At 39.0% G+C, this 23821-nt stretch overlaps 1 protein-coding gene across 5 annotated transcripts in view; it reads right to left on the bottom strand.

Annotated features, from left to right (window-relative positions):
- Nucleotides 1–14886: 14886 nt before the first annotated feature.
- The window catches only part of LOC138296693 (adhesion G protein-coupled receptor F5-like), a 912996-nt gene continuing 904061 nt past the window's right edge, over nt 14887–23821 (bottom strand). For all 5 annotated transcript variants that reach the window (XM_069236060.1, XM_069236064.1, XM_069236063.1 and 2 more), the window contains one exon: nt 14887–19080. In XM_069236060.1, coding sequence (XP_069092161.1) covers nt 19004–19080 — 77 coding nt within the window. In that variant the 3' untranslated portion in view covers nt 14887–19003. The remainder of the gene's footprint in view (nt 19081–23821) is intronic.

Genomic DNA, 23821 nt, shown 5'->3' with positions numbered 1-23821 from the left:
CGGCTCCATTGACTTTATTTACACACGCTGTCCCGTTGTTTTCAGTCCAGTTCTTTAGATCAGACTTTTATACGTTTCTCAAGTACACATTTTGGGAATTTCATTGGTTTTTCTTTCCGATTTTTGTTTTTGCCCTTTTCTTGCCTTTTGGAAAACTTTTTTTCATTGTGAAACTGTTATTATACATGCTTGCATATTGAGGATTCCGTCTAATGACTGTTATTCTTGTTGTGCCCTCCTGTTTTTTACGTGATTCCACGTTATAACTTTTGAATAATCGAGTACAATATGGCCAATCGGAGAGCTTTGTGGGAACAGGCAGCTACTACTCTATTTGACAATGCTCCAGGAACATCAGTTGTTATAAATCCGCAAACTCGTACTGCAGCAAATATTTTTGAATCGGAAAAGGCACGGATTTTAGAATTGGAAAAATGGTGGGAAATGACCTCATTGACCAAATATATAGAAAATGGTCGAGTACCACGAGGTCTAAGAATTCGAATTTTGCCCACTCTTGGGGATATTGATCCCGATCTATTGGAACAATGGAGATTGCATACATCCGAATGTTCAGTCAAATTGATGAAACAACGTATGGAGGAACAAACACATAAGATTGAACAGTTAACAAAAAAATTAGAAAGAATGGGCAACTCTCAAGAAATACAACAATTATTGGTGAAAATGGAAGAACGTATTACAATAAAAGAAGATTAAATCAAAACTCATAAAGCTTTAAAATTTAATAGAGACAAAAAAGATTATGAAGTAGGAAGAATCTATACATTTGCTCGAAAATACAATACACTTAGAGCACAAGATAAAATTGTAACAACAGATAGCTCAAATGTGCCAGTGAATTCGGTGGATGAGAGTTCTGATTTGAGTTCATCAGATGATGAGGTCTCTGCAAATAAATTGGATTTTCACTGGGAAATGAGATTATTACAATCAGTCATGCCACAATCAAACAGGAACATAAGACGAGGTCGAGGAGGCACAAGACGCCGAGGGGGAAGAGGAAGAAATTACAAACATCAGGACTAGAGGGGGATCTTCAATTTGATAATTGTAACATCATTGTAAATATTTCTAAGGTTCAATTGACCCAGAACCAAGAACGTATTCTCAACCTAGGGTTGAGTTTTTGTCCGGATGTACATTGGGATTATGTTGACACTAGAATAGAACTATATAAATTTACACACAAGTTGCGTTTAATGAAGCACTTTTCCAATAAAACACGGGCAATCACATCAGGGTCAAATACAATGGGGGTAATCTTTCTGGGTTCCATATTAATGATGTTCCCAATCTAGTAGAGATTGGTAATGTGAGCAGTTCAGAAGATACCATGAGCAATAACAGAGGTACTGACAATTACATTTTGAAAACCATGGGATTTATAACAGATCAGACCACCTCTAGTGCATTAAAACCTTCCAGTAGATTTAATCCACAGCTACCTACTGGTAACTTGATTGATAAATTTTACGAATTGGTGGTTGATGATATTGATCATTTTCGCAATGATCGGAATGGCAATAAAGTGAAAAAATTCAAGAGAACCAACTTTTCAGCCTTAGATCTGAAAGATTTAAATGAGTTGAAATCCAATAGCATGATTGTCATCAAGCCCTCCGATAAAGGAGGTAACATCGTAATCATGGACGTAGAAAGTTATGTCAAGGAGGCTCATCACCAACTATCCAACAAGCATCATTATGAAAAATTGGGCACTAATCCAACTACTGAATATCAAGCCATTTATTGGGAGATGCTAGATACTTGGTGTATTAATGGCCTCATTGACCAGAATGAGTATCTCTACTTCAAGGTCGTATTTCCCATAATTTGCTGCATTTACTTTTTATCAAAAATTCATAAAAATCAGAAACATCACCCCCTGTCGACCAATAGTTAGTATGAATTCCTCCCTCCTAGAAAATACCTCCCGTTACTTGGATCTCTTTCTGTGTCCCTATGTAACTGAACTGCCCTCATATTTGCGAGACACAAAAGATTTTTTAGCCAAGATTCACAATATTCCATGGCAATGTAATTTTTTATTGGTCACTATGGATGTGACCGCATTTTACACCTCCTTTATGCATGAATATGGTATTCAGGCCTGCAGACATTTTTTAGGTACCCGCAAAATTTAATTTCTTCAACAGACTAATATGCTTTTAACGATGCTAAGATTTTGCCTCACCCATAATTTTTTCTTATTTGATAATTAGTACTATTTGCAGAAACAAGGGACAGCAATGGGAGCTTCATTTGCTCCCACATACGCGAACCTGTATATGGGTTGGTGGGAGAAGGAGATAGCTTGGTCTGATTCCAACAGCAAGTACATGGAACAAGTGGTGCTGTGGGTCAGATATATCGATATGTCAATATACTTAACAACAATGAGTTTAACATCTATTTAGATTTAAAGTATAGTGTTCATACTATAGAATTTCTTGATGTTCAGATAACCGTCCATAATGACATTTTACAGACAACCATATTTCGCAAGCCAACTGCCTGTAATTCTATCTTGCATAGAAATAGCGGTCATCCCAAAGCTTTAAAATGGAGCATTCCATATAGTCAATTTTTTACGGCCCGTAGAATTTGTTCTGATGATGAATGTTTCAACATTGAAATTGCCACTATGACACAGAGATTTCTAGAAAGAGGCTACCCCTTAAAGATCTTAAATGATGCTCACCTGAAAGTGTTGAACATGTCCAGAGAAAAACTGCTTTTTAAATCTGGAGGTATCAATGACTATTGTCAAGATGATAGATCTCCGCCCAGACTTTTTCTTGAATTCAATTCCCAACATTCCCAATTGAATAACATCATACAAAAAAATTGGCATGTTTTGAGACATGATTCTTCCATTAAAGATAACATAGGTTTACATCCTCAGATCACATATCGTAAAACTCAGTCAGTAGGTGATCATCTTACTAGAAGTCTATTCTGTTCCAAAGCTAATCGATCTTGGCTATCTAAGAAAAGTCTGGGTTTTTGGAAATGTGGTCATTGTAAATCCTGTTCATACGCACAAAATACCCATTCATATACTACATTTCAGGGTATAATCTGTGAAATAACTGATCGCATTACCTGTGATACTGAGTATGTTGTATAAGTGATTGAATGTGGCTGCCACAAAAAATAAGTTAGCAGTACCATTCATAAACTAAAAGTGAGGTTTCTACAACATCTCAGAGCAATCAAAAATCATGATCCATCTTATCCCTTAGCTAAACACTTCTGGGATGTTCATGAAGGCAATTGTAGCTCTTTGACATTTTATGGTATAAAAACCATTGCTGTCAACCCCCGGGGAGGCAATAGAACTGCTCAGTTAAGACAAACTGAATCTAGATTTATTCTATTATTAGGTTCTGAAAACTTGTGGGGTCATAATTTGGATGCCGAACTCTATGTACATTTGTGAAAATTTAAACTTCTGTAGTCTCTATTCATAAGCAATGAAATTCCTATATATACTAAGTAATGATTGACATCATAATGAGACCTTTTATTGGATTTTGTGATTATAAATATTGGTTCCGGACTAGGAAATTGGTTATTTTTAGTTAATATATATATATATCTATACATATATATATTCTCTTTTTTTACACCAGACTACCACTTTTGCACAATATTGAAACTATTTTTAAGCAGCACTTTTGGGTGATTATCAGGCGGTCTATATTTGTATCCACGTCTTTAGATCAAATAGGTCTTTCCTTTCATCTCTTCATTTATAGAGATACTGTGTTTGAGACATAAGACCTACATTACAATATGACTCTTTCGATCGATGTATGATTAACATTAAATAAGGTCTTAATCCTTTTTGTGGATTATTTAAATTTTAATTTACATATGAATTTGGCATTATTGTTATGATGAATTGAGATATTTAATTGTTGGCATTAATTATGATAATATTTGTAGTTATTAATGTATATTAATTCATTATTTATCTCCTTTAAACATCTTTTTTTATCATTTCTTGTATATACAGGTTGGAATTATTTATTCTATTTATAGAATGCATATACTGATTTTATTTATAAATTGATTGATGTTTATATTGTATTGCATATAGCTATTTATATATAAATTATTTGTAATAGTAAAGCTACAATTCGGTATTATACACATAAGAAAATATTCATATATGGTTTGTTCTTTTCTCCATAATTTGTTATCAACAATTGGAAGACTATATTATAATAGGATGACACAAGGGATCATATGAGACACATGTAGTGTGATATTTGGAATCTGACCTAGGTACATGGACTAAAATCGATAGTTTGAATTTAAGACTATTAAGTTATAAAATGGCCGCCCTTTTGCACATTTCTCTAGCTATGCTGCTAAAATCAAAGAAGGACTAGAAGATTTAAATAGTTAGGTGTAAAAATGTCCACCAATGTCCAGTTGAAGGCTGTTGCCGAAACGCGTCGACATTTGGCCGGGACAGCATGTGTTTGTTGTTCATTGTGGGCACTTAATGGATTTTTCATTCGATGTAATTTTTGTAACTGCCACCTATTTCATTTTGTTTATTATATGAACTTTTTCAATAAAATGAAACCGACGATTCTGCATATGAATGATTTTTTATAATTGTGTTCACTCTCCACTTTCCAAGAGCTTTTGGATATTGTGCAGCCTTTTGGTGCTTTATCCAGTTGCACAGTTTTTTGAAAATTATATATATATATATATATATATATCACTTTTGTCAATACATGTGTGGATCGGCCCCCAGGAAAACCAGACCCACATATACAAGTGATCTATGTGAACTGGTGGCAAATATATATATATATTTGCCACCAGTTGTCTTGCAGTTGCAGCTTGCGTCTTCAAAGCAATGCACATACTTCAACTGACGCATTTCAACTGTAGCTTTTAGGCAGCAATAAAAAAGTCAAGTAAGTATTGTGATTATGTTTCTTCTACAAAAGGATCAGACTTTTGTCTAGTGGCAGTTTTAGTGCCATAAAAAAGCACAGAAGGTTTATATGCCTACTGCAAAGAGCATATCTGTATTTTATGTAAATAGCTGAGTACATTAGTAAAGTCAGCCATTACCTGCACTATAATACAAATGAAATGTATGTGCGGGGTGAGGGGCGGCTATGGAGAGGTGAAGGGCACTTTTGCTGGGTGGTAATGAGAGAATCCGAGGAGTAGGGAGTGGGAGCACCAATAATGATTGTTGGACTGGGCGCAGGAGCTGCTAAAGACTGTGACGAATGGTATGTGACAAGGTGTTTTTTGAGTGTCTTGAAAGAATGTGCTGATTGAGGGAAGAAGCGCAGGTAAGGTGGCCTTTACTGTTGCACGTATCTCACACACACCATCGATTTTGTGAGTGTCTACGTAGGCTAGTGTTTTAGAGCAACAGTTTAGCCAATAGCAGAAATGGCATCTTGAAGGATGACTGCTGCCGTCACTCGGGTTATAGAGGACAGCTCTGACATAGGATCAGAGACTGAGACATCAGATACTGAGACAGCATCTGAGGGATAGGACAATAGCGCAGACTCTGGGAGTGATTTTTTAGTCGGAGGAGTCCCATTCGATAACTCCTCTTCCAGTAAATTATGAGGGAGGTGATGAGGACAGTCCTGCTGTCCCTTCGCAAGCACAGTCTGTGCAACGGGGTAATAGTGGGTTAACCCAACCCAGAGAGCAGGTGAATACGGCGGCAAGCAGAGAGAGAGAGAGAGAGTGCTCTCTTGGGAGCTCCCCAATTTAGTTCAGCCCCAAATTCCACCGCCCAAATCGTATTGTGGAGACATCAAAATTATCTATCGCAAAACAAACTGGTTTTGTAAGGCAGGCACCTGTATTTTTGTTTCTGGGTTCGGCGGCCATATAGGGAAACATACTAAACCCAAAAATTTCTGGAAACTAGACATCCGGGGGAGTCCACAGAGGTGTGACTTGTGTGGATTCCCCAAAGTTTTCTTAACCAGAATACCCTGCAAAGCTGAAATGTTGAATGAAAACTCTATTTTTCTCGCATTTCTGTCACACAAACTACAGGAATATGCTGGGATCCACAAAATTCCTACCACCCAGTGATTCCTCACCTGTCCTGATAAAAACACTACCCCACTTGAGTGCCTATACCTAGTGCCTGCGTCAGGAATGGATCACCCCAGGGTCAACAGCTGCCTCATGTAAGGACCAACATTGACCGTTGTGTGATCTATTCCTGTCGCGGGCACCAGGCCTACCCACACAAGTGAGGTACCATTTTTATCTGGAGACTTCGGGGAACGCTGGGTGGAAGGAAATTTGTGGCTCCTCTCAGATTCCAGAACTTTCTGTCACCGAAATGAGAGGAAAAAGTGTTTTTTTAGCCACATTTTGAGGTTTGCAAAGGATTCTGGGTATCAGAACCTGGTCAGAGCCCCACAAGTCACCCCATCTTGGATTCCCCTAGGTATCTAGTTTTCAAAAATGCCAAGGTTTGCTAGGTTTCCCTAGGTGCCAGCTGAGCTAGAGGCCAAAATCCACAGCTAGGCACTTTGCAAAAAACAGGTCTGTTTAATTTGGGAAAATGTGATGTGTCCACATTGTGTTTTGGGGCATAACCTGTCGCGGGCGCTAGACCTACCCACACAAGTGATGTACCATTTTGTATCGGTAGACTTGGGGGAATGCTGGGTGGAAGGAAATTTGTGGCTCCTCTCAGATTCCAGAACTTTCTGTCACTGAAATGTGAGGAAAAGGTGTTTTTTAGACACATTTTGAGGTTTGCAAAGGATTCTGGGTAACAGAACCTGGACAGAGCCCCACAAGTCACCCCATATTGGATTCCCCTAGGTGTCTAGTTTTCAAAAAGGCCAAGGTTTACTAGGTTTCCCTCGGTGCTGGCTGAGCTAGAGGCCAAAATCTACAGCTAGACACTTTGCAAAAAACACGTCAGATTTAAATGTAAAAATTTGATGTGTCCATGTTGCGTTTCCTGTCGTGAGCATTAGGCCTACCCACGCAAGTGAGGTACCATGTTTATCAGGAGACTTGGGGAACACAGAATAGTAAAACAAGTGTTATTGCCCCTTGTCTTTCTCTACATTTTTTCCTTCCAAATGTAAGACAGTGTGTAAAAAATACGTCCATTTGAGAAATGGCCTGTAATTCACATGCTAGTATGGGCACCCCGGAATTCAGAGATGTGCAAATAACCACTGATTCTCGACACCTTATCTTATGCCCATTTTGGAAATACAAAGGTTTTCTTGATACCTATTTTTCACTCTTTATATTTCAGCAAATGAATTGCTGTATACCCGGTATAGAATGAAAACCCATTGCAAGGTGCACCTCATTTATTGGCTCTGGGTACCTAGGGATCTTGATGAACCTACAAGCCCTATAAATCCTCGCAACCGGAAGAGTCCAGCACACATAACGGTATATTGCTTTAAAAAATCTGACATTGCAGGATAAAGTTACAGAGTAAAACGTGGAGAAAAATTGCTGTTTTTTTCAGCTCACTTTCAATATTTTTTTATTTCAGCTGTTATTTTCAGTAGGAAAACCTTGTAGGATCTACACAAATGACCCATTGCTGAATTCAGAATTATGTCTACTTTTCAGAAATGTTTAGCTTTCCGGGATCCAGCATTGGTTTCACACCCATTCCTGTCACTAACTGGAAGGAGGCTGAAAGCACCAAAAATAGTAAACAATGGGGTATGTCCCAGTAAAACGCCAAAATTGTGTTGAAAAATGTGGTTTTCTGATTCAAGTCCGCCTGTTCCTGAAAGGTGGGAAGATGGTGATTTTAGCACCAGAAACCCTTTGTTGATTCCTTTTTCAGGGAAAAAACCACAAGCCTTCTTCGGCAGCCCTTTTTTCCAATTTTCTTTTTAAAAAAACAAAATTTTCACTGTATTTTGGCTAATTTCTTGGTCTCCTCCAGGGGAAACCACAAACTCTGGGTACCATTAGAAGCCCTATGATGTTGGAAAAAAGGACGCAAATTTGGCGTGGATATCTTATGTGGACAAAAAGTTATGATGGCCTAAGCGCAAACTACCCAACTAGCCAAAAAAGGGCTCAGCACTGGGGGGTTAGGGGGAGGCGGGAAGGCCCAGCAGCTAAGAGGTTAACTTCTTGATCAACAGGAGCATAATTATACCCAAAAAGCCCTGGTTTTAGTAAGCAATTACATTTTACACACTTGGGCAGATTTATGGAAAGTGGCACTGCACTGAGTGCAGCACCACTTTCCCTGCACCCCTTAGCACTCCTCTACCGCCACCATGTGTGCGTCATATTTAAAATACAGCGCACCATGGTGCAGGGTAGGGGGCAATAGAGTCATTTCACATGACGCTATTGATGTACTCTGCAGGAGTAGCGCCAAAATATTGCCACTACTCCTGCAGAGTACATATGGCTCCATTCTAAAGAATGGAAGCCACCTTTTAACACCTGCTCCCCTTAGCAGGCATTAAAAGTGCCATACAAAATGACGCAAGGAAATCTCATAGATTTCATTATGCCGTTTTTCCTGCTTCCCTAACGGGGGAACTCCCCCTTTGCATACATTATGCCTGGCACAGGAATAATGTAGTGCAAAGGGTTCCAGGGTGGTGCAATGCTTGCATTGCGCCACCCTGTAAATACAGCACAGGGATTTTGGCCTCGTTGAACCACATTAATGTAAAAAACAATGACGTTAATGTGGCACAAGGTGGTGCTAGGGCATTATAAATATGCCCCTTAGTGCTTGCATGATATTATTCTGAAAATATGCTGAACATACTGCTTGTTTTCAGTAAGCCTTTCATGTAATGTAATACTCTGTTCAAGGCTAGGAACACAGAACAAAATAATCTAATGCTTGTGTTGTACATTTGGAGACAGTTCCTGAAACCTAGACATACCATTGCATCAGACCTGCACCTCTAGGACATTGTGGTTTTGATTATATCAATGGTGCACTGCCCTACAGGAGTTAGAGAAGCACACCGGCCGTGATTTTCATGGAATGGATTCTGTGTTCGATATGCAGCTCTGCTGATGCTGACTCTTCATCTTGCAGAGAAAGATTCCTTCATCTTAGAATGGCTCCCCAGGCCATATGCTCTAGTTCCCAGTAGATATACTGTTATGGAGTGCACAGCTCAAGTATCTATGAGTGCTTCAACAGGTTTAACACTTAGACTTCTGGTCTAGTCTTAGATCAAAAGTCTGTTTACGAATTTTGGAATTCACAAAGGGCATTTAGGAGGCACTCGGGCGGACATAAGGATATTACTTGTAAATACCCTTTGTGAATTCCCAAAGACATAAACACAGACTTTTGGTCTAAGACTAGACCAAAAGTCTAAGTTTACCTTTGTGAATTGGGCCCTATGTCCTCAACATCACCCAGCACATCTAAAAACAACACTTTATCCTGCCTTAGGCTCCAGGGGTGTGTCTTTGGAACATCAATGAAGGAATCTCAATTGCACTAAATAGCATGGACAGTTTATTGAAGGACAAGATACTGAAACTAGTAAGCGTTGATTTCCTATACATAACTCCATATCAATGCACCTTCAAAATATACAAATTGTCACGTTTTATAGGTGTTGATCTAAGAATGGTAAATCTATACTCCCTCTCAATGCACTTACCTTTTAATATTTTGGCCTTTGATATTCTATCTACAATATTAGTATATCACAATATTCCAAGCCTAAATATTCTGAGTAAAATTGGCATTTGAAATTCAGTGTTTTGCTGCCTCACTTCTTACAGCATGACACCAGGTGATCCCTCTCCACAAACAATCAGAAAGGGCCACAGAGCAAGGGGTAGGTGTAGAGATAAGATGTGATGGTGGAGAGAAGAGTAGTTTGCAAGAAAAGAGAGTTGCTGTGACACCAGCAGTCTTTAAGTCAATATGATACTTGCTTTTCTTTTTCCTACTGTATTTAGGGTTTAATATTTCATATTGAGATATTTGTGTCAAAGAGTTCTGTGAATAATGAATGCAGCATTTCTCAACGTTATGTTCAATGATTTCCTGGGACGCTCCTTATCTCAACTCTAAACACTTTTTTCAGAATAACCACTGACCATGTACATCATTTACACGTGGACGGATAGCATGTAACTGTATCTTGTGTGGTTATTTTAATCATATAGAATTTAATCGACCCCATGAGCCCACGATATATAACCTTGGCACTGTGTTCTCAGTTCTGAATGTGCCAGAAGCCACATGCTTTGGCCTGCTACAGATAATGTTTTGGAAATGTCCACTTCATATCGAATACAGGGAACTCAAGTGTATTCACACTTCACAAGTACGATACCATTTTTAATTCCTGTGTAAAGTGCAAACATGTTTGTAGTTGTATTTTTTTTTCATTAAACAGTCAATCTGTCCATTGATCTTCTTGAGTTCATGAAAAATATAACACTGGTCTAACCTACAATGCTTTTGCTTGCTGAATTCAGTATTTTTGCCTTGAGGATTGGGAAAACACCACAACATAATTCATGCATTAAGCTGTGTTGTCCTCATTTTCCACCATATTTAAAATGCTTATGTTTTTTATTTTTTTATTTTAGTCTTATTTAATTTAAAAATATTTCCCCTTTAATTTTCCTTTGCAAACTGTTAGTCACAATATACATTTATTCAAATCATTATTTGTAATTTCAGTCATTCAAATTATAATATGTAATTGTAGACATAAAAATAATCACTTATCTACAAGCTAAAAAATTCTGTGACATTCCATTAAGTTCATTCTATGATGGTGAACCAAACCAATAAATCAAATGCTTAGATTAAACATTTAATACAACTGTAAAAGCAACACGATACAAAGAAAATATATAAGGTACACTGAATGGCATTAGGCCAATATAATAAGAGTAGATTACAGCCATGTACATAAACCCAATCTTATAGTCATTATATGTGTGTGTATAGGTAACTAATCAAGAAATATATTGAATACATACATCTATGAAAGATGCACCAAGTATTAACTGATTTTAGTTGGATATGTATCTAATTTGAGTGACTTCATAGTTGTTTAATTCACTTTTTATCTGCAAATAACTTTGAAGTAATTTAACATATCTGACATTGTTGCTGCATTTTATATTGTTTCTGCATGTGAAAGTTTGGTTAGACTATTTTAATTTGGAGAGCATAGAATCACATGAGTAAGTTATCTTTTAACACTTGTATTACATTTCAAAACTGTCATCACCGGATTCTACAAAGTCTTCAGCAGGAATCCTACATGAATGAATAACTTTACTTCTGAAGAAGTAGAGGTGAATGGATGATCCAGTTTTTAGAAGCTGAAGTGAGTTAACTAATTTGTACACGTCAATTGGCATGTTTTCCTACTTAGATCCTGTTTATGAGAACCACATATATGAAATATAATTAATTACAAATAAAATACTGGTAACCAAACAGTTCAACATTTAATAATGGTTCACTGTGCCTCTCTGACCTTCTAAGCAAAAAAACACAAGGCATTTATTTTGAGAGAGAGAAAGGGCAAGATACTAAGATAAAAGAGACATTGACAATGCAAGTGAAGGAAAAAAAGTTTCCTCAGAGTTACATTCTTTTTATTTATAGTGTGTAACATCAAGTATGTAATCCACTGATTATAATAAATATTCCAGGCATATGTAGTACAAAACTGCAGAATTACAATATTAATTTAACAACCATTATACTCCTATTATATTCATAGTGTAGTTTCATGGTGGCTTCATATTTTGCACTATGCACACAACTTGTCAGTAGGAGTCTAGAAGCATTCCTGATATATCACTGACAGGTGAGAAGTAAATGTCTTACGTTTTGTACAAAGACCACTGTAGTGAGTATGCATATAGCTGTGCACAAGCTCATATGGTCATAGTATTGGCAATGTGCATTCATCTGTTACAGTTATTTTCCACATTGCGTTTCTGACAAATTTTATGAATGTAGTTCTGATGGAATATTTGTAGTTATTGCAAACATTTGTTATGATATAGTTTTAAATAACAGGTAGATTTGTTTAATGAAAATATCTCTGAGGGTACTGGTACAAAGCCAAGCAAGCTTTAACATCATGCCTTATTAACCATTGGAAATTGAATGAGGTAATAGGCCATGTGTTTGAAATGCAAATAATTACCAACATATTTGCACTTTTATATACGGTTATTGATAAGGCATGTTTAAGTCCAAGATGATATGAAACCGCTCTGATAAAATAGCAAGTAACATTGCTGAAAGTGTGTGCAAACGTATACAGTCAGTTTATTATTTTAAATGGGGGGTTAGGGGGAGGCGGGAAGGCCCAGCAGCTAAGAGGTTAACTTCTTGATCAACAGGAGCATAATTATACCCAAAAAGCCCTGGTTTTAGTAAGCAATTACATTTTACACACTTGGGCAGATTTATGGAAAGTGGCACTGCACTGAGTGCAGCACCACTTTCCCTGCACCCCTTAGCACTCCTCTACCGCCACCATGTGTGCGTCGTATTTAAAATACAGCGCACCATGGTGCAGGGTAGGGGGCAATAGAGTCATTTCACATGACGCTATTGATGTACTCTGCAGGAGTAGCGCCAAAATATTGCCACTACTCCTGCAGAGTACATATGGCTCCATTCTAAAGAATGGAAGCCACCTTTTAACACCTGCTCCCCTTAGCAGGCATTAAAAGTGCCATACAAAATGACGCAAGGAAATCTCATAGATTTCATTATGCCGTTTTTCCTGCTTCCCTAACGGGGGAACTCCCCCTTTGCATACATTATGCCTGGCACAGGAATAATGTAGTGCAAAGGGTTCCAGGGTGGTGCAATGCTTGCATTGCGCCACCCTGTAAATACAGCACAGGGATTTTGGCCTCGTTGAACCACATTAATGTAAAAAACAATGACGTTAATGTGGCACAAGGTGGTGCTAGGGCATTATAAATATGCCCCTTAGTGCTTGCATGATATTATTCTGAAAATATGCTGAACATACTGCTTGTTTTCAGTAAGCCTTTCATGTAATGTAATACTCTGTTCAAGGCTAGGAACACAGAACAAAATAATCTAATGCTTGTGTTGTACATTTGGAGACAGTTCCTGAAACCTAGACATACCATTGCATCAGACCTGCACCTCTAGGACATTGTGGTTTTGATTATATCAATGGTGCACTGCCCTACAGGAGTTAGAGAAGCACACCGGCCATGGTTTTCATGGAATGGATTCTGTGTTCGATATGCAGCTCTGCTGATGCTGACTCTTCATCTTGCAGAGAAAGATTCCTTCATCTTAGAATGGCTCCCCAGGCCATATGCTCTAGTTCCCAGTAGATATACTGTTATGGAGTGCACAGCTCAAGTATCTATGAGTGCTTCAACAGGTTTAACACTTAGACTTCTGGTCTAGTCTTAGATCAAAAGTCTGTTTACGAATTTTGGAATTCACAAAGGGCATTTAGGAGGCACTCGGGCGGACATAAGGATATTACTTGTAAATACCCTTTGTGAATTCCCAAAGACATAAACACAGACTTTTGGTCTAAGACTAGACCAAAAGTCTAAGTTTACCTTTGTGAATTGGGCCCTATGTCCTCAACATCACCCAGCACATCTAAAAACAACACTTTATCCTGCCTTAGGCTCCAGGGGTGTGTCTTTGGAACATCAATGAAGGAATCTCAATTGCACTAAATAGCATGGACAGTTTATTGAAGGACAAGATACTGAAACTAGTAAGCGTTGATTTCCTATACATAACTCCATATCAATGCACCTTCAAAATATACAAATTGTCACGTTCCATAGGTGTTGATCTAAGAATGGTAAATCTATACTCCCTCTCAATGCACTTACCTTTTAATATTTTGGCCTTTGATATTCTATCTACAATATTAGTATATCACAATATTCCAAGCCTAAATATTCTGAGTAAAATTGGCATTTGAAATTCAGTGTTTTGCTGCCTCACTTCTTACAGCATGACACCAGGTGATCCCTCTCCACAAACAATCAGAAAGGGCCACAGAGCAAGGGGTAGGTGTAGAGATAAGATGTGATGGTGGAGAGAAGAGTAGTTTGCAAGAAAAGAGAGTTGCTGTGACACCAGCAGTCTTTAAGTCAATATGATACTTGCTTTTCTTTTTCCTACTGTATTTAGGGTTTAATATTTCATATTGAGATATTTGTGTCAAAGAGTTCTGTGAATAATGAATGCAGCATTTCTCAACGTTATGTTCAATGATTTCCTGGGACGCTCCTTCTCTCAACTCTAAACACTTTTTTCAGAATAACCACTGACCATGTACATCATTTACACGTGGACGGATAGCATGTAACTGTATCTTGTGTGGTTATTTTAATCATATAGAATTTAATCGACCCCTTGAGCCCACGATATATAACCTTGGCACTGTGTTCTCAGTTCTGAATGTGCCAGAAGCCACATGCTTTGGCCTGCTACAGATAATGTTTTGGAAATGTCCACTTCATATCGAATACAGGGAACTCAAGTGTATTCACACTTCACAAGTACGATACCATTTTTAATTCCTGTGTAAATTGCAAACATGTTTGTAGTTGTATTTTTTTTTCATTAAACAGTCAATCTGTCCATTGATCTTCTTGAGTTCATGAAAAATATAACACTGGTCTAACCTACAATGCTTTTGCTTGCTGAATTCAGTATTTTTGCCTTGAGGATTGGGAAAACACCACAACATAATTCATGCATTAAGCTGTGTTGTCCTCATTTTCCACCATATTTAAAATGCTTATGTTTTTTATTTTTTTATTTTAGTCTTATTTAATTTAAAAATATTTCCCCTTTAATTTTCCTTTGCAAACTGTTAGTCACAATATACATTTATTCAAATCATTATTTGTAATTTCAGTCATTCAAATTATAATATGTAATTGTAGACATAAAAATAATCACTTATCTACAAGCTAAAAAATTCTGTGACATTCCATTAAGTTCATTCTATGATGGTGAACCAAACCAATAAATCAAATGCTTAGATTAAACATTTAATACAACTGTAAAAGCAACACGATACAAAGAAAATATATAAGGTACACTGAATGGCATTAGGCCAATATAATAAGAGTAGATTACAGCCATGTACATAAACCCAATCTTATAGTCATTATATGTGTGTGTATAGGTAACTAATCAAGAAATATATTGAATACATACATCTATGAAAGATGCACCAAGTATTAACTGATTTTAGTTGGATATGTATCTAATTTGAGTGACTTCATAGTTATTTAATTCACTTTTTATCTGCAAATAACTTTGAAGTAATTTAACATATCTGACATTGTTGCTGCATTTTATATTGTTTCTGCATGTGAAAGTTTGGTTAGACTATTTTAATTTGGAGAGCATAGAATCACATGAGTAAGTTATCTTTTAACACTTGTATTACATTTCAAAACTGTCATCACCGGATTCTACAAAGTCTTCAGCAGGAATCCTACATGAATGAATAACTTTACTTCTGAAGAAGTAGAGGTGAATGGATGAGCCAGTTTTTAGAAGCTGAAGTGAGTTAACTAATTTGTACACGTCAATTGGCATGTTTTCCTACTTAGATCCTGTTTATGAGAACCACATATATGAAATATAATTAATTACAAATAAAATACTGGTAACCAAACAGTTCAACATTTAATAATGGTTCACTGTGCCTCTCTGACCTTCTAAGCAAAAAAACACAAGGCATTTATTTAGAGAGAGAAAGGGCAAGATACTAAGATAAAAGAGACATTGACAATGCAAGTGAAGGAAAAAAAGTTTCCTCAGAGTTACATTCTTTTTATTTATAGTGTGTAACATCAAGTATGTAATCCACTGATTATAATAAATATTCCAGACATATGTAGTACAAAACTGCAGAATTACAATATTAATTTAACAACCATTATACTCCTATTATATTCATAGTGTAGTTTCATGGTGGCTTCATATTTTGCACTATGCACACAACTTGTCAGTAGGAGTCTAGAAGCATTCCTGATATATCACTGACAGGTGAGAAGTAAATGTCTTACGTTTTGTACAAAGACCACTGTAGTGAGTATGCATATAGCTGTGCACAAGCTCATATGGTCATAGTATTGGCAATGTGCATTCATCTGTTACAGTTATTTTCCACATTGCGTTTGTGACAAATTTTATGAATGTAGTTCTGATGGAATATTTGTAGTTATTGCAAACATTTGTTATGATATAGTTTTAAATAACAGGTAGATTTGTTTAATGAAAATATCTCTGAGGGTACTGGTACAAAGCCAAGCAAGCTTTAACATCATGCCTTATTAACCATTGGAAATTGAATGAGGTAATAGGCCATGTGTTTGAAATGCAAATAATTACCAACATATTTGCACTTTTATATACGGTTATTGATAAGGCATGTTTAAGTCCAAGATGATATGAAACCGCTCTGATAAAATAGCAAGTAACATTGCTGAAAGTGTGTGCAAACGTATACAGTCAGTTTATTATTTTAAATATGTCTGTACTTTCCTTCATGAGTGTTCTAAAGTTTGATCACAAAGGAAAGAAAATGCTTGCAATATTCTTAGAGGTTATACTCCTGAAGAACCCAAGGAATGATTTTAACTTCTATATGTCTTTTATGACAAGCAGAGCAGATCCACTAGAAACAATGGAATTATTAGAGAAAGGGAAAGGGACTTTGTGAAGCAGCTAGAGGAGAGTAGTTGTGAAATCTGGGAAAGTGCTACATTTGGTTTTGTTACACGTTTTGAATAGGAATACATGAAGAATACAAGAAAAATATGCAGCTACATGATTGGCACTACTTACGGGCTAAATTATGCGATTGTCATAATTCATATTTTTTTTTTGCTTTGGAGTGCATTATAAACCAGTGAAAAAATTGACAATGCACCCAGGTTTTAAAGTCAGTTTGATCAGGTGCTTATGGAATATTGGAAGCTCCAAACAAGTCAAAAACCCACTATGAGAAATTCAGAAATATTTTTTGTGTTCAAATAATAAGACATCAAATCCACGATTTTGAGTTAAGTTCATTTATTGGTCCCATCCATAGCGGTTATTTCTGAGAGTTCAAGAAGAAACAGCCTCCATAGAGGTTATTTCTGAGAGTACAAGAAGAAACAGCTGACACACGTTTCGCCCCCTTGTGGTGTGTTCACCTGGGGCTTTTTCAAGGCATTTGCGTTGATCTTCAAAGCAAGTTCATTTCTAAGTGCAGAAAGTCAAGATTCCTAATAGGGAACTCCTCAGAGTAATCCTGCGTTCGTGATCACGGCGTTCATGGCGAGCGCCATGTTGGAAGAAGAAAAGATGTCTGCTTATGGAATTTTGTAAACCAGACAGCAGTGCACTACCAAAAATGCTGGATTTTGATTGGCTCGTGCTAGTTGATATCTACCCAGACAATTCATAGGTTGTATATGTGAAAACATCATACACCTTTTTTCAGTGCTGCTTGTGAACAACAAAGAATATTTTCCTATTTTACATATTATGTTTGTGCTTAGACACATGCTGCTGGAGAAGGCAGTCTTAAAATCATTCACTTTCTCTGTGCAGACGTCTGAGGCCCAGATACTAGCAAAAGAGGCACAAATTCAGTGCAAAGTCTTGGAAATGGAATTTACTATCCAAAGCAAACAAGTTCCCCCAATTGATGCAAAGTTGTGCTACTCTGCACTACTTTGAACTACTCTGCATATTGTAGACATTCCATGATTGGTACATGAGCATTTGTATGCAACCACCCATGGGGTTTTACACACATACCTATTTACTAACATTGGTAAACTGAGGTTTGTGCCAAAAGCTTGCATTTCATTGAGACAGGAGGCATTTTTTAAAAATGGGTTGCAATGCATATTGCAGACAGCTGCATTATCAAGCCAGTCACAAATAGGCTGATTTTGTTAACATTCCAACAAAATATCTATCTATCTGACTAGCTTAGGACGAGCCTCTAATTCTAGCTACAACTAACTGTATTATCGTTATACCTTAACCCCACATACTGATACACTTAATTATCTTAAAAATCCATACAAACATACTTTCATAAACTAAGCCCCAAACACTTATATGATTGCAGATTTAATGACTCCAACACATCTAGGTGACACATATGCTTGTGAATCTTTTCTCACATACCAATTAAAGCTGTATGAATGTTCGACTATCCACACTCCCCTCTGCTATGGTTATGTACCTACTGTTCACACCCATAGCCCCCTAAAGATATGCTAACCTGATGATCTTTCCCATATACACACTTTTTTCCTGCAGTCTCTCCGGTGTGGAAGGCAATAGATTTGCGAATAATGTGTAATGACTGGGCTAATAGCTTCTACCTGTGCCTGTGTGGTATGAGAGCTGGGAGAGGATGCTGTCATAGTGACTAACATTTTTAGTACATATTCACTCAGGAGGAGATGCATCTTTTGAAAAACATACATCAGCATGATGATACACAATGCCGTTTTAACTACTCACATCTTCAAAGACACATATGTTCCCATCAGTCCCCCTGGGACTACTTAATGATGACCTGAGGTAACTCAAAGCCTACATGCAAAAAAGCTTTGTCAAAGACTGCAGCATCTATTCTAAGATCTCAAATGTCATCAGGAGAACTGCACTTAGAATAACACATGATGACCAAGCACCACCTCTTTGAAATCAATGTCAATATGTGTCAGATCTTATCCAAACAGAGAGGGAAACATTAAATGCAAGATTCTCCTGTACAAAAGAACAAGTATTTTAAAACTATTTTTAATCCTTATATATCTAAAGCTGTAATTTCCTATTTATTCCATAATTTCAAACTAAACAATTTGATACAGGGGCGTGTAGTCCAGAAGGGGCATTATTCAAAGGCTCTTCATCATTCAAATATCTATATAAGTCTTATTGTCATTGCAATGTTGAATACACATGTGATGAGTCCTCACTTGTATGGGACTGCAAACCAGAAGAAAGATTGTAGGCTCCTGCAAAAGAGTAAAACAAAACAAAAGTTTAGGTGGTCACCTAGGTGCAAGTGCTTTCAACCTACCATTCTGCCTGTTAATTGCTCTGTTGTTAGTTTAGACATTTTCCATCAACAATAATTTGCCAAAAACACCAGACACTCATGTACACTTAAAGTTGATGAGCCCTCAACGCTGGAAACACAAAAGTGTTGAGTTGCCACATAATGTCTGATAAATCTATAACTTAGTTAGGTGGCTAAGTCTCTGCTTTACATGGGCAGGTACTGCTTGGTTCTCAGTAGTGACTGTATTTAAATTTGAAAAGGAGAATACCTGCTCCGCTCAGCTCTTCTGCAACACATTTAAATTGGAGCGTACCAGCACTTCTCAAAAGCAAATATGTACTCTAAAGAGTGAGTGCAGAAATCTACAAAATGTATATTTAACAAAGAGTAAGAACATGAAAAATAAAATCTTCAAAACAAGTATTTAATAGTACCAGCAAATATATTCAGTATGCCAAAAGCACTCTATAGCCTAACACAGCAAAGAGAAGTACGCACCACCAAGTTATCAATACTGGCAAATGTTTAATGTTCTTCCTTTCACCAGCTACAAATAGATGAGAGAAATATTCACAAGAAATAGTAGCATAGCAGAAATGGCAAGGGCCGAGGAAAATTGCATTTTTTATAAATCTTGGGGTAGTAAAATACAGCAATTTTCAAGGTTCAATAGAAGTTCTGAGGCCCAGTGCCACTGTACCTGCTGGATCAATGGTAGCTATGCTCCTGACCAGAAATTAAGTTTACTGTTCTTGCTTGGTCTTACTGTTTGAATTAGCCCCAATAAACAGCATTGACTGACAGATAAGAGAACACAAATGGGCCTATTGAGAAAGAGAAATGTATACATAGGGGCAGCAATCTACAGTCATTCCTAAATGAACATTTACTTGTTTTCCTGTTCGAAAACCTTACCAGGAGCAGATCTGGAAAACTTCCCCAGGCACAGGGTTACAAGTGTACTACAAGGCACATCATGTGAAAGCTGATGATGTCTCATTTTCTGTGTATATTTATACACTGATGATTTTCACACAGTGAGAATGGGGCCCCCTGGGCAAATTCACATTTTCTTTCTGGGCAGGGTAAATGTTTTTGCTGTGGAGAAAGTATTTCCCTGCAATATCCCCAAAAATATGTGTGTGATACATTCCCCTTGCCATCCTTGAAGAGGAATTACTACAATGCTCATTTTGTCCAAATCGCAGGTCTTTTCCAGGGTAAAATGATGAGAAATTTGGGAATGCCCAGCAATATACATACTGGTGAGCATTCCTAAAATCTGAAGGCAAAACATGGCCTGAAATACAGACTTCCCATCTTGTTAGTGGGATTAATCAGCGCAGATGTCTTCTCACAAATGGCAGAAAAATCCACAGTAGCACATTCATTTATGCCACCATAGATCCCTTTGTGAATTCTGCAGTGGAAAATATGCACTTTCAGCAGTAAATACTTATGTGAATAGGCCCTAAAGACGGTGGCATTCAGAACTGACAAAGATACTAGCCTCACAGAACATGTACTTTTTATTTTCTGTGATCCATGCTTTTAATTTGAAAAGAGATGTGTTGAAGAAAGTATCTACAAATCAATTGTCCACTTCTTTCTAAAGTGCCAACCTGCATCTGAGGGAAAGTGCAGATAGAGAAAAGGGTAGAATGGTTTTGTCACTTATGTTCAAGATATGGCTATTTTGGTAAAAGAAGGCACACCAAGAGAAAGAAACATTGAGAGAGAGAGCATGCCAAAAATGCATATCCAAAAGATTGTATTAATGTAGAGCACAGTAAGATGGGAGGAGAAAGAGCTCAAAGAGCAACATTTAGCAAAATAGCCAAGGTTAAGAGCTTGAGCTCCTGGGAGGAAGATGTAGTCAAAGCATATAGGCCCTCATTACAACCCTGGCGGTAAATGCCGCTTACCACCGCGCAGAAGACCGCCAACATACCGCTGCGGCCTCGGAATTCCGCTTCAGCTATTACGACCCACAGCTCGGAATCCGCCATAATCCAGACACCCACACAAGTCTGCCACACCAAAGGTCAGTGATAAACTGGTGATAACAAAACTGACACCGTCACACCAACAGGAATACGCCCACCCTATCACAACCCACGAATCCACGCGGTGGTCTTTCAACCGCGGTATTCCATTGGCGGTACACACCGCCGCGCTCAAAATACACACACATTTACAAAACACAACCACATTGGACAATTCAAAATACACACACCTGACACACATACACACACCACACCCACACACCCAATACAATATAAAGCACACACCCACATCACCCACAAACCCTTAGTACCAGATTTCTGAAACCACGCCAGAGAGAGACACCACAATAAACAACACCAGCATCCACAGACACCCAACACCATCACTTACACAACATCCACGCACCTCAAACAACACACACCAACACATCCCCTCCCACATCACAACACACACCACCTCACACATCACCCACACCACATCATTGCACCTCAACGACACCCCAGGCTCTCTGAGGAGGAGCTCAGCGTCAGGGTGGAGGAAATCATCCGGGTAGAGCCACAGCTATTCAGATCACAGGTGCAGCACACCTCCATTGCAAGGAAGATGGAGCTATGGCGCAGAATTGTCGACAGGGTCAACGCAGTGGGACAGCATCCAAGAACTAACAATGACATCAGGAAGAGGTGAAATGACCTACGGGGTAAGGTGCGTTCCGTAGTCTCTAGACACCATATTGCTGTACAGAGGACTGGCGGTGGACCCCCACAACTAACAATATGGGAGGAGCAGGTCTTGGCAATACTGCATCCTGAGAGCCTCGCAGGAGTAGCAGGAGGACTGGACTCTGGTAATTCAAATCTTTACTAACTCATCCCCCCACCCTACCTGTATGCCATCATATACTCCCACCCTCACCCCCATCACTCCGACACCTCACATATGCCCCACTATCACAACCCACCCATCCCAATACCAAGCCGGAGGCCGAAGGTGCGTTCAATCACCCTCCTAGTTCGCCCATGTGTCTCATTGTAGTGTTCCTCTGCCTTTGTCCTGGGATTTCTCACTGGTGTCAGTAGCCATGACAGGTTGGGGTAACCAGAGTCACCTGCAAATATGGAGGGACAACTGTTAGACACACACTAACCCGTAGGGACAACCCCATACCCAGACACCTATTCACACTGTATAGGGTCCTTGTCCTCACCTATTAGCCACACACGGTGCCTCTGGAGTTGCCCCATCACATAAGGGATGCTGCTATTCCTCAAAATGCAAGCGTCATGCATTGAGCCAGGAAATTTGGCATTCATATGGGAGATGTACTGGTCTGCCAAACACACCACGTGCACATTCATAGAATGGAAGCTCTTCCGGTTTCTGTACACCTGTTCGCTCCTGCAGGGGGGGGTACCAAGGTCACATGTGTCCATTCAATGGCACCAATGATGTTGGAGATATGTCCCAGGGCATAGTAGTCACTTTTCACTGTGGGCAAATCCTCCCCCTGAGGGAACACGATGCAGCTGCGCATGTGTTTCAGCAGGGCAGACAACACTCTGGACAACACGTTAGAGAACATTGGCTGGGACATCCCTGATGCAATGGCCACTGTTGTTTGAAAGGAACCACTTGCCAGGAAATGGAGTACTAACAGGACCTGCACTAGAGGGGAGATTCCTGTGGGATGGCGGATAGCTGACATCAGGTCTGGCTCCAACTAGGCACACAGTTCATGGATTGTTGCACAATTAAGTCTGTAGGTGACTATTATGTGTCTCTCTTCCATTGTCGACAGGTCCACCAGCGGTCTGTACACCGGAGGATGCCGCCATCTCATCACCTGCCCCAGCAGACGTGCCCTATGGACGAGAACTGCGAGCAGAGAGTCAGCCAACACTGAGGTATCACAAAATGTAATTTGCACACATTTATTAATCTGCAATGCACCTGTAACTGTGTGTATTCAAGGCCTACATTGGTGTGATGCAATTAATATTAATGCCATGTGGCCCCCTGAAATGGCGGCTGCCTGACATGTAAGGTAGGACAAGGGGATATGAGGTAACTGCGCTGGCGTTGTACACTGTTGCGGTGGGCGGTCGAAGACCGTGGAGCAATCCAGCATTGGTTAACATGGGACCCTATGGGTCCGAGGAGCGAATGACGATGTACGCCAGTGGTGACGGTACGCACCGCCACATACGTGACCGCCATTTTCTGTCTGTTCACTCACTTGATACCTGACCTTCAACAGGAGAGGACCTACACTGCAAGTGGTGCTGTGACCTGTGTCTGGAAGCGATGATGGCTCATGTGTCTGGGGAAAGGGCCCCTGCCTTCACTTCAGAGGAGTTGGAGAAACTAGTGGATGGGGTCCTCCTCCAGTACACACAACTGTACGGTCCTCCAGACAAACAGGTGAGTACATTGTGAGCATGCTGTATGGGCAATGCCTGTTTGGAATGGTGTGGATGGAAGATAAATGGTGGGGGGCTGAGGCCTGCATGTACGGAGAGTGAGTGTATATGCGTCAGGCCAAGGGTGGGAACGTGGGTCAATGAGTATGGCGGTCCGGACGGGTAATGATTTTCCTTTCCCCCTCTACTATTCCTCTAGGTCAGCGCCCACCAGAAGAAGGCTATTTGGCGTGCCATCGCCAAGGACGTCTGGACCCTTGGGGTCCA

This window comes from Pleurodeles waltl, chromosome 5 (genome assembly GCF_031143425.1).
Source record: "Pleurodeles waltl isolate 20211129_DDA chromosome 5, aPleWal1.hap1.20221129, whole genome shotgun sequence".
Taxonomy (NCBI): Eukaryota; Metazoa; Chordata; class Amphibia; order Caudata; family Salamandridae; genus Pleurodeles; species Pleurodeles waltl.
The sequence above is the reverse complement of the archived record's forward strand: the minus strand, read 5'-3'. Positions and strand labels throughout refer to the sequence as shown.